Source organism: Hyperolius riggenbachi, chromosome 7 (genome assembly GCF_040937935.1).
Source record: "Hyperolius riggenbachi isolate aHypRig1 chromosome 7, aHypRig1.pri, whole genome shotgun sequence".
Classification (NCBI taxonomy): Eukaryota; Metazoa; Chordata; class Amphibia; order Anura; family Hyperoliidae; genus Hyperolius; species Hyperolius riggenbachi.
In genome coordinates, this window is record NC_090652.1 from 139,481,259 (window position 1) to 139,493,740 (window position 12,482).

General features: G+C 41.3%; 1 protein-coding gene across 5 annotated transcripts; it reads right to left on the reverse strand.

The window, feature by feature from the left end:
- Positions 1-7,046: 7,046 nt before the first annotated feature.
- SOCS1 (suppressor of cytokine signaling 1) lies at positions 7,047-11,557 on the reverse strand. 5 transcript variants are annotated; one of them, XM_068246836.1, is made up of 2 exons: positions 11,341-11,557; positions 7,047-8,048 (listed from the first exon to the last, which is right to left on the reverse strand). In XM_068246836.1, exon 2 carries the CDS (start codon positions 7,968-7,970, stop codon positions 7,335-7,337), a length of 636 nt encoding a protein of 211 aa, XP_068102937.1. In that variant the 5' UTR covers positions 7,971-8,048; positions 11,341-11,557; the 3' UTR covers positions 7,047-7,334. The 5 variants fall into 5 exon arrangements, with proteins under 5 accessions (XP_068102937.1, XP_068102940.1, XP_068102939.1 ...); XM_068246839.1 differs by lacking the exon at positions 11,341-11,557 and adding an exon at positions 10,212-10,402; XM_068246838.1 differs by lacking the exon at positions 11,341-11,557 and adding an exon at positions 10,078-10,155.
- Positions 11,558-12,482: the final 925 nt, after the last annotated feature.

A 12,482-nucleotide genomic window follows, 5' to 3' on the forward strand; every position in this document is an offset into this window, starting at 1 on the left:
AAGCCCACGGCTGGAAACACACCGCGATCATCAAATAATGCACGCGTTATAATGTGTGTAACCTGTGTGGGCATAGGCTTTAACTCAAAGCCAGCATTATTTATTCATTTAAGTATGTATACAGCACCGACATATTACGCAGCGCTGTATAGAGTATATTGTCTTGTCACTTACTGTCCCTCAGAGGTGCTCACAATCTAGTCCCTACCATAGTCATGTCTATGCATGTATCGTGTAGTGCATGTATCATAGTCTAGGGACAATTTTTAGGGGGAAGCCAATTAACTTATCTGTATGTTTTTGGGATGTGGGAGGAAAACCCACGCAGACACGGGGAGAACATACAAACTCCTTGCAGATGTTGACCTGGCTGAGATTCGAACCGGGGACCCAGAATTGCAAGGTGAGAGCACTAACCACTACACCACCGTGCTGCCTGCATGCAGTGAGTTAGAATTATGTGATCAGTTACAGCACAGTACTGTGAACAGTCCCATAGAATTGTATGGGCAGTGAGTTGGCATGCAGAAGGAGTCTGCAACAGACTTAGGGCTTGATTCACAAAGCGGTGCTAACTGTTAGCACGCCTGTGAAAACCCCCTTAGCACGTCTAAACAAGCTTTTCGCGCATAAAACTTTACGCGCGCAAAACTTTATGCGCATAAAACTTTACGCGCGTACTGCACAGAGCGCAGGGCGCACCGCGCGGAGTGCCCATTAAAGCCTATGGGACTTAGCGCGCGTAAAACTTTATGCGCGCAAAGTTAGCGCGCGATCTGATTGAGAAATCCGGTGCTAACCTACTTAGCACCCTGGTTAGCGCATCTAAAGACTTTAGACGTGCTAAGTAGGTTAGCACCGCTTTGTGAATCAAGCCCTTAGTGTGAAAGAGCCCTATGAGAACAGATAGTGTCCGCTCTCACTAGGCTGGACTCCTCTGCCCCTGCTGCCACCATCACCCGGCTCCACTCCAGGGGACACTTGCCGGTATATTGATCAGAGTCCTAGCAAAAGCAGGCTCCCATTGGATTATAATGAGAATCCTGCCTAGCAACATGGAGTATTGTCATTGGTTCACTTAGTGAGCCTACTATCCAATTGGAGCCTGCTTCTGCCAGGACTATATATGGTTGAGTGTCCCCTGCAGTGGAGCCAAGCTACGTTGGCAACAGCAGCAGCACAGAACCCGAATGGCAGTAGCAACAGCAGAACTGATGCACAACAGTGAGTAGTGGGAGTTTGCCAACGGACAGGCAACTGAACAGATAAGCTAAGAACTCACCACTGTGCATCAGGCAAAATGGAAAATGAGCATTAGTCCGGTATGCTGTGAAAGCCCCTGCTAGATTAAGTGCTGGACAGGAAGTTCCTGATCCAGATCCTTTGACAGTAGTTTCAAATCCAACCACTAAAAGGATGTTTTCCCCTAACTTTTATACACGCATTCATACTTGTATTTTATGAGCATAGAAATAAGGGGTGACAACAGTGCTTTTTAGGTGAACAAACCAGAAAATAGCCTTGCTCCAGGTTCTGCACTCATTAAAACACAAATTTTGGGGGTGCTGGAAACAGCCCGCGGACCGGCAGTGGGCCGAATACATTTGTAATTCTGAATTAGCTTTTACTCCAACATACACTTTATCCACGGTTTCTGTTGACATTGCAGAAAGAACTCTCCCATTCAAGGCATTTACAGAGGTTATCGGGATTTGAAGGAAGTGATTATGAGTGCACAAAGTTGGTTTAATCCTGTGTGGTTAACTTGAGACAGAGAGCTCAAGCACAGAGTGTAGCTTTTTTTACTATGAGTATACTGTATACACTGTATAACTTTGCCTATGGGGTCAACATTATTATTTAGTATTTATATAGCACCAACATCTTCCACAGCTTTGTACAGAGCATATTGTCTTGTCACTTAACTGTCCCCTCTCGCAATCTAATCCCTACCATAGTCACATGTCTTTGTATGTATCACGTAGTTGTATGTATTGTAGTCCAGGGCCAGTTTTAGGGGGAAGCCATTTAACTTATCTGTATGTTTTGGGATGTGGGTGGAAACCAGAGTGCCCAGAGGAAACCCATACAAACACGGGGAGAACATACAAACTCCGTGCTGCTCATCATGCCCTTTTGCAGATGCATGCCTAAATCTGCAAAAGATGATGCAAATACATTGCATTACTTACTGCTCAGGGGCCCTATGGGCTGCATGTAGTTACATGCGGTCCATAGACTTGCGTTTCCGCAACGCATTTCTGCCTAGTGTGTTCCTATCCTCAGGGTCTAATGTCTATATCTACTAAATATCTAAACTTCAAAGAGCATCCAGTGTTTGGTAGCCTTTTGGGAATATATTTTGTACAAACTTAAAGTGAACCTTAAAGAGACACTGAAGCGAAAAAAAAAAATTATGATATTATGATTTGTATGTGTAGTACAGCTAAGAAATAAAACATTAAGATCAGATACATCAGTCTAATTGTTTCCAGTACAGGAAGAGTTGAGAAACTCCAGTTGTTATCTCTATGCAAACAAGCCATTAAGCTCTCCGACTAAGTTAGTCCTGGAGAGGGCTGTTATCTGACTTTTATTATCTCAACTGTAAGTGAACTGTTTACTTTTTCTCTGCTAGAGGAGAGGTCATTACTTCACAAACTGCTCTGAAAGAATCATTTTGAATGCTGAGTGTTGTGTAATCTGCACATATTATAGAATAATGCAATGTTAGAAACATTATATACCTGAAACACTATATACCTGAAAATAAAAGTATGAGAATATTTTCTTTGCTGCTAATCTTCTAGTAATTATTCATAGTACACAACCAACTCATTATATCATATTTTTTTTTCGCTTCAGTGTCTCTTTAAGTCAGGGAAAAAAAATTAGTTTTACTCACCTGGGGCTTCTACCAGCCCCCTGCAGCAGTCTTGTGCCCTCGCAGACACTCACTAATCCTCTGGTCCCCCGCTGCCAGCTAGTTTCGTTTTTGCCGACAGGCCCGTCAGGACTGGCCACGCGTAGCTTTTTCCGCATTCCCGACTGTAATTAGTGTTATTAAGAACGCATAGATATGCGGCAACGCGTATTTTTGTACGCGTTGCGGCCGCAATAGCGCTAATTACAGTCGAGAATGCGGAAAAAGCTACGCATGGCCAGTCCTGATGGGCCTGTCGGCAAAAACGAAACTAGCTGGCAGGGGGGACCAGAGGATTAGTGAGTGGCTGCGAGGGCACAGGACTGCTGCAGGGGGCTGGTAGAAGCCCCGGGTGAGTAAAACTCATTTTTTTTTCCTGGCTTAAGTGTCCCTTTAAGCATAAGTTGTGATAGGCAGGGCTCTCTCTTATTGTTTCTTGATATGACAGAAACTTACATTCCTATCCCATTCAAGACAAGGCACAGAACATTTATATTGCGCTTTTTACCTGGCGGAATCAAAGCACCAGAGCTGCTGCCACTAGGACCCACTCATTAGGCAGTATCAGTGTTAGGGAGTCTTGCCTAAGGTATCCTTAATGAATAGGTACCGGCTTACTGGACAGGAAGAGCCAAGTGTCAAACCCTGGTCTCCTGTGGCAAAACCCTTATCTGTACTGATAAACAACATGACATAATGGTCTTTACTATATTCCCGTAGAACAATCAAAAACACTAGAAGGGAAAAAAAAAAGAATAATAATATGTTTTTCCAGGTATAAATATGCTCTTGCTCTAAAAACAATTGCCTAAGCAGGTCAGAGGAAATGGCAACATCCCAGAATATGCCAATATTTCATCTACATTTCACATTCCTAATTGACAGATGTGTATCTAGCAGCACTATCCTCTGATGTCATATGGAACAAACATTAACAGTGTTAAATTACAACTGATTATTAATTTACAAACCACAGACAGCTGAGAAAGTCAACTGATGCGGATGTGGCATCGCACACCAGGAGGGTTTTCTGTTATTGTTTACATGTTCCAGAAACATTTCAATGAATGGAAATATAATACGGACGTAATTAATGTTCAGGATGGGATTTCTCGAGAGGTTCCATAATAGTATAGAGTATATTGTAATAAACAACATAGACAGCGACATTTAAAGAGGAACTGTAGTGAAAATAACATAGTGAATAAAATTGATTATTTTTTACAATATTCATTTATAGATTATTTAGTCAGTGTTTGTCCATTGTAAAACATCTATAGTTCTGCCAGGTGACCTGGATGGAATGTTTCGTTGTTACTGAGAGTTCTATGCACAGAGGAAGATAATTGTTTGCTTGGCAGTTGGAAAAAGCTGTCATATCTCAAAATGCAATGGGGTTCACAGACAGCAAACTGGCAGGACCATGGCCATAACATCAAACTCTGGGAGGGGTTTCACCACTATATCAGCCATACAGACCATCCCCTCTACCCCCCCCCCCCCCCCCCCCCGATGATCTAACCGAGAAAAGGTAAAGATTGATTGTGGGAAGTGGGGTATCAGCTGCTGATTGTAATGAAGTTTTATAGTTTAATTCTTGGTTACAGTTCCTCTTTAAAGAGAGCTATCCTCCAGTATAACCAATCTATCTACCTGCAGACTGGTTTGTGAAAGCTTAGCAGTATTTTAAATGCCACATTCATTTACATAAATTCCTGTGCGTTTTGATGAAAAAAAAAATAACTAAAAAAAGTAATTTCAGTATACAGACAGCTGTGAATCTCCACAAAAGTGACCGAAAGCTCAAATGGCACTCCTTAGTAACTGTGACATCTTTATGGTCTTTAGAGTATAAACTGCCTAGAAATTCCAGAGTTGCTGAAAGGTAGTTTGCTGCGCACAACAGGAGCCCTTGTTGCTCATTAGTATTCACTTGCACTAATAAAGTGATTTGCAGTAAGATTTGACTTTACCTTCCTACACTGGAATTACCACATTTTGCATGCTCACAAAACAAACAAGGTGAAATAGCATCTGCATTGAATCTTTGTAATCTACGAAGATGAAGTGATAGCTTTGCTTTTCTTAGAAACATGTGAATGAGTTACAGCTTAAGGTGCCGATGACTGAGGCATAGTTGGGAGTGACATGGACAAACACACCCAAGGCTTGTCTTGATCCAAAGCCACAAAGGTTCATTGGAATGGGAATTAAGAAAGGACATAACACTTATAGTTACACCTGTTTTTGTCCTTTTCAAGTTAAACAGCAAAATGTTATTTGGTCTGAAATCCCACTACTGTCGGCAGATAGGTCAGATTTTTAAAGGAAAAAGAGACAGCTTGGCCGACAGATCCACAAATAATAAAGTCACCTGCAACAATAATCTTTATCTGGAAGACCTTGCTTATTTTTGTTAGAACAGCAATAGGTATTGAAATGCCTTGTGACATTTTAACAAATGACAAAATGTATTCATGTTTCAGGGGCAGGGAAATAAAAAATAAAACATTTACGTTAACTTCCAATATGGATTATGAGTGAGGTATAAACATGTTTGAAAATAAATTGCAGTAACTGATATAACTTGGGGGATAGTGTCATGAAATACTCTGTGGAATTCTTCAATAAACAAATGGACAAAAATAAGATGCAATCAAATCCCATGAGCCTCTACTGCTCACAGACATCCCAGGAGCCTCTGTGCTTGCAGATGTCCCATGAGCCTCTATGCGTGCTGCTTTTGTGCTGAAAGAACAGCCTGCTATTGTTAAAAACCGAAAACTAACAAGTGTCATTTTGTTTGTCCCCAAAACTAGTGAGCAGACTGCAATATGCATACACCAAACAAAGAAATTCCAATCACTGTACAAGTTATATGGAAAACATTAGATTTGTTGTTTTCAGGTGACACAGACAGCAAACTGCTTTCTATAAAATCTTGGACATTTTTCCAATCCGCATACTTTTTGGAAGATAGGATATCATCACTAGCACTGAAAGCATGGCAACTCGCACAACATAAGTACGGTATATATTCTTGGGAGACCAGCCGTGAGCTGCAGTGGACACCAATGAGTTTCAGCAAAACTCTTCAAACACAGAACATAAAAGCACACATTGCTTAATAATATGACTGTAATAACACATAATACAGTTAGATTCATTACAGTCAGATTCATTATTCAATATTAGATGTTTAACTGAGCTGTGGTCAGAGTCTAGGTTCTCAGCGTGTAGTACCTGTACATAAGGGGGTACCTTGGTAGGACTGGGGGTGTCGGGGGAGTACTTGAACTTGCTATCAAAATTCCATAACGGCTACGAATTAAAACAAACCTAAACAATTGATTAAAAAAGCATAATGGAATGCATGTAGAGCATTTATAAATATTATGGAGCAAATCTTATTTGTCATTATTTGTCAAGGGGTTCTTGAGATGATCTTACCCACAGTAGGGGGTACTAGGATAATGCGGTCATTAATATAGGGACACATGCTATAATAAGGTTGGCACATGGAGTTAGAGCATAAAGCAAATGTCCCTTAGGCAAAGAACAGAGCCAGACAGAGGTCATTTCCCATAACTCAGACTTATTGTGAGCACAGCAGTGCATTGTTAGAGTTCCCATTTGTCACTAGCACACATGTGTAAAGCCAAATATAAAAGTTCCATGTGATTAAAATATGCAGTTGAGTATGTATGAGCTTTATGCTTATTGAAGACTATAGTATGAATTGCCATTTGATCCTATCTGAGCAGCTAACAACAATCTGTGTGCTATGTCAGTCACAAGTGCTCTTCTCTAGGTTCTTCCATATACGTGATTTATAGCATGATGTACACATGAGCTTTATTGCACACGTTCATATATTCTACCCATTAATTGATGATCCCTTGATATTTCCTTCCCTTGCTTGTTCCTCGGCGGAGATAGGAATTCAATATCTGCCAGAAATCACCATCAATTAAGTCAAGCTACCCCAAGCAAACAAATAACCCTGGTTTATTTGTTAGGGGTGACTTTAGTACAACCCTGCCTCTTATTGTTAATCATCTAGTGTCTATTAGATTGCCATTAGCTCTACCTTTAGCTAAATGAAATGACCAGGTACAAGAAGTGATTTTGAACATTTTATAATAAAATTTATTACTTTTAGAACGTAATAAAATAGGAGGCTCTGCATAGCAGAATATAATTCTCAAAAAGGACATACCCTTTTTAGTTTGTGCAAATAATCTGGTTTTGTAAACATTAAAAGGTGAGTGTTCAAGTTTCATTCCAAAATACAGACACATCGCTACAAAAATAAACTTGACCACCATTAAATAAGATAAAAAATAATCCCAAAAAGTTGTATTTGTAACACTTTTGTCCTCGTCACGTTCGTTGTTAATGCCCTGTGTTGTCATATCTGAAATGGGAAAGACTTTAAATAGTCCTTTAACACTCGGTTGACGGGGATCAAGTCCAAGTTCTGCCTCCCGAATGTGGCCACTATGCTTTTCCGACACAGTTCCTGCAGAGGTCTTAATCTGACCTTTCTTAGAGGAAAAACTAGCATCTTTTTTGGAGACAGTAAGTAATGTTCCACTAGCTGAAAAAGGCAGTTAAATGACTCTTTGCTGCCATCTAGGCTGAATCTCCCAGCCTGAAAATGGATCCTGATGCTGATGGGTCCTGTGGTGGTTTTAACACTGATGGCAAAAAAGCAATTTTTCTGTTTACTGTCCCTGATGAGAAATGTGCCCACAGGCTCCTGCCTTAGTTTCTCATGGGCCACATTGACGGTCATTGGTCCCCAGTAGAAGCCGCAACTATCCAGCAAGCTGCTGGTCTTGGTGATGACGGTGAAGTCTGACTGAGAGCGAAAGGTTCGAAAGTGTGTGTTGCTGAGCTGTGCTGCAGGAATGGGACGTCCTGGGCTGTTATGGATGGCTCTGGCAGGCTGGAGCTGGGAACGGTCTGAGCTTGGGGTTTCCAGGAGTGGAGGTCGTGTGTCTGCAACTGCATTATCTGCTTCCACCTTGCTATGTGCTACCATCCTATAGACTTGACCAACCTATGTGGTCTTCCATAGCGTCCGTCCTAGCAGCAGTTCTGCACTTTATTTGCCGTTGCCCTGGAAATTCAAAGGAAAAAGATAAAAAGGATTAGAATTTAGCTACAAGATACTAAATGCACATTGAAATTCACCCACAAAAACAAATAGAAAAGCTTTAAATCAGTATAAACACGACTCCTAGAACATAAAAAGAAGAAAAACTGCTAAGGACTGTAGAATATAACACAAAATCCATGCTGATTGATCAATACATACAATACAATGGCTCTCCAAGCAGCAGCCAGCAGCTGTCTTCACATCTTTAAGGCAAACTGCATCACAACGCTGCATTTCCCATCACCGACTCATCTTGCAAAGCAGCGTTCTATTTTTACTCTGCTTGCCGTAAGTGACACATTCTTGGTAAAGCCAAACACTCAGCCTCTGATACACAATGCTAGTCTGTGCTACCACTCTTTCCTGTTACTCAGCCCTTACGGTCTATGACTTAGAAAATGGTCGGCACTAAATGGCTTCCTATCAAATAATACATTTTAACGTCTTGTGCAGACAGCATGGTTCAATAAATCTTTGCTGATTGACTTGACCTTATCTGTGCTTGGGATTTTAGAATTCAGCTCTTTCTGGTAGAAGTAGTATCCACTTATTGACTATGGTCGAGAAGCAAGCAGGCTTTCTCAGAAAACAATTCCCCACAGCCATTTTTTACAGCTACTCTAGCGCACAGCCATTGATTTTAAAAACAAGCATTTAGGCTGATTGCTGTTTCTCTGAATGGTCAGTGGCAGCACTGTATGGCTCGAGTCTATAGAACCTACTGAGAATTTAGAGCTAGAGCATTTTCCATTCAATTCCAGGATCTCCAGGAGGCAGAAATCCCACAGCTTGCTTGGGCTGCAGTATCCCATAACTACCATTTAGGAATTAATATATTTTATTTATCTGCCTGCATCGAATGCTGAACAATGAATGGTTGTTGCTGCTGGCTCTCCCTCATACAGTGCTTTGTTCTATGCTAGTAAAATATAGGCCTGTGTGAGTAGGTTTGATCAGAAGAATTATTTATTCATGGAAAAGTGCAATAGTTGTCAAGACATTCCAGAAGGCTGGTGCACACTACAAGTGCTTTTCTAAGCGCTTTGGGATTTTAAAAGCTCTTGCTAATGTAATGCTATGTGTATGTTCACACTGGAGCGATGTGATTTTGTAAAAACAAAACAAAACATAGCACTGTATTAGCAAGAGCTTTTAAAATATCTAGCATTTCAAAAAAACTCTTGTAGTGTGCACCAGCCCTCAACTGGCATCCTACATATTCAGTAGCAGTGGCTATGTACAGCTCAACTAGAATGACCCCAATGAAGCCAGGGACACACAAGTAACTGCAGATGCATAGATAAGGCTCTAATTATGGGTTTCCAGGAAATGTTAGGACATGCCCAAAATAACAGGTCCAAAAACCAGTGTAGAGCAGAAATAATGGCAACATCCAGACTCAATATACAGAGTTTCCATTATACATTATCCTGATATCCATTGCCTGCAGGTCACAAATATTCTACAGCTCAAGCAGTTGGTTGGTGGAACTAGAAGTGAGCTTATAAGGGTTAATAAGGCCCAATATTGCAATGCAACTGATTAATCGCCCAATATAAAAAAATACATATATATCACTTGGGTAATGATCAATTACACTTCCTTGTCCTTTATACTATTTTGACTAGTGTTGGATCATTTTATGCAGTACAAAACTAAGTGACCTCTGCTGCTCCTCCCCCACCAGACAGATTTTCAAACATGCCTGATCAACCATTTCAACAATAAACAGCCTCAAATCATGACTGGGTATGCTGGGGCAACACACTCCCTGCAGATATGATCAAGGTGGTTGGCAAAGAAAACCTGAAATATATATGCCCAGCTATAGGAGCATAAGCAGCCCATGTAAGTGTAATGCAGCAGATCCAGCTCACTTACTATATGAAGAACACAAGCAGCCTGTGAGGACTTGGAATACCAGGATAATCAGTGGCAGAGTCCTTTCTTCCAGCACTGCCAGAGCGTGTTGTGCTAGCAAATTACTTGCCTATTAATCTGTCCCAGAGCAAACCACACATGTGCCGTCTTGCAGCAAGATGTTCTCTATTCTGACTGCACCATTGAGAAGCCTTATTCTTCAGAAAAGCATTTCATGGATATTAATAGGAAGCTAAGCTGTACCTCCAGGCTGCTAGCCAGAATCCAGTAAAAAACGCCCCTAATCCTGTTTTTCCAGTCTTGCATGTCTGTGCTGGAAGTACACTCATTCTGAAATATCTATAAAGCACATTCAGTCAGAGAGCACCGAAGCGGAGTGGCAATGGTACACATACTGCATCCTGAAATGCCATGTTAGGTCCGCACGCACACACTACCTGCTGCTGCTGAGACCTATAGCTGCAGGAACACTCCTGACTGACATCACTGGAGGAGGTATTAGCTTTAATTCCTAAGAAGGCATACCATATCCCATTACATCCACCTAAACCTAAAGGTGGAGCTTGGCAACCAATGCCAGGAATACTACCTCTAGTGCCTGGAATTAATAGTATTGCAGTTGCATTGCATGGTTTTCTATTTACATGTTAAAATGCAGCTTGTGACAATAACAATATTAGGGACATTAGCATGGGAGCAACTCATATGAACTGTGTATTCTGCAAGGTCAGCACTGTATATTACCCAAACCAACCAATCAGCAATCATCTCTTATTAACCCCAGCGGCTTTAAAAAACGAAGAGTTATAATCTGATTTGATATCTGCATCACTGATGCTTTCTGCACCAAGGGCTCTTTTATACTACAAGCAATTCCAATGCGATTTTAAAAAGTCCTGCATTTGTATTTTTGTGTTGATAGCATCTAGAAAAAAATCGGAATCACAAATCAGAATCACATTGCAATTTGTAGTGTAAAAGAAGCCTACAGGTGCCTATTAATGGTACAATTTTTTGATGTGAGATTTTCATGCAATTGCACAGAAAACCGTGCAGTGTGTAGCAAAAAAATCGATTGCATGGTCAATTGGAACAGAAAATGTAATCACTCCAAATCTGAAGAGAGAAAATGCCCTAACAGACCTGTATATGGGAACAATCTATAATTATTACTTTCAATAGTAAAAATCACATCAAAAGATCACATCTGATGAAAAAAAAAATGTACCATGGCTGTCACGTAGTTTGCAAATCGGAAGGGAATAAGCTGCCACACAGAGTGGACTCCATTCATTGTAAGTGAGCAATGTCTACTGTATAGCTGTATTCTGCAACCCTGTAAACAGCAGCCTGTGCTAGAAGTCCTGATTACCTGCTGCTAGCGATTCCTTCCAGCACACAAATATCCCACAGTAAAGGCAGACAGTGTATTCCAGGGCTCCAGCCACACAAGTAATAATAGTCCCGGGCAGATGAGAGGTGATATAAACCATAATCTCCTGCAGCGCGCAGTCCTGGAGCCTCGCACAGTTTGTTAATCGGGCTGTCATTTGCCTCTGAGCTGCAGCCACGGACACCTTCTCTTTATGTAGCAGCAGCAGCACAGCCGCGGCCCCCTCCCCTGTTGGTTTCTTAGTAATCACGTGCTTGCCTAGCTTGCCTGCAATGCTCGCTGGAGGCCGCCAGCTACTACTTTCACTTTCTATTCCATTCAAGTCGACTGGCTGATTCTGAGAAATGAGAGAAGAGAAGCGAGTACAAAAAGAACGCTCACAAAGAGCTGCTGAGCAGAAGGGTTTCTCAGTAAGCTCAGGTTTAGGAGGAGCTCTGGGGAACAAAGCCACAGATGATTGCGTGTTTACTCTGGGTTCAAGTTTCTGTTTGGGGAAATCGAGAGAAGATTGTATCTGTTTCTGCTGCAAGAAATTTATAAAAGGCTTCCAGCAACCTGGCTGCAGCATTGAACATTGCGCGAAAATACACGAAATAGCACGAAAACACATGATTTTGCGCACATCTGTACTTATTTAGGGCGCAGGAAAATACATGCATTTTTAAATAAATTTTCTTTAAATTTTGCTCATTTGTAACTCAATGCAAGACCTGTGGCGTAGCTAAGAAGTTGTGGGCCCCGATGCAAGTTTTATAATGGGCCCCCCCCAAGCACTCTATACATAGCAATTGATATGGCGCACCAAAACCTGCCAATGGCAACTACAGTGTCAGAGGTGCAAGAAGGGGATGGGAAACAGTTTATTAATAACAACTATTCAAAGTATCTATAGAAGTAATTATTAAAAGCACGGGACCAATAGAGAGCTAATACTGTAGTTGAGGGAGGGCCCTTCGGGGCCCCTCTTGCCCAAGGGCCCCGATGCGGTGGCTACCTCTGCAACCCCTATTGCTTATTTTATTTGATTAATCTCCATGTGCTCTTTCCTAAAAATGTGTGCAATAACAAGTTTGATTTTTAATAAAAATGCAGATGCTCTGAGGGCAGTGGGTTTCAATGCA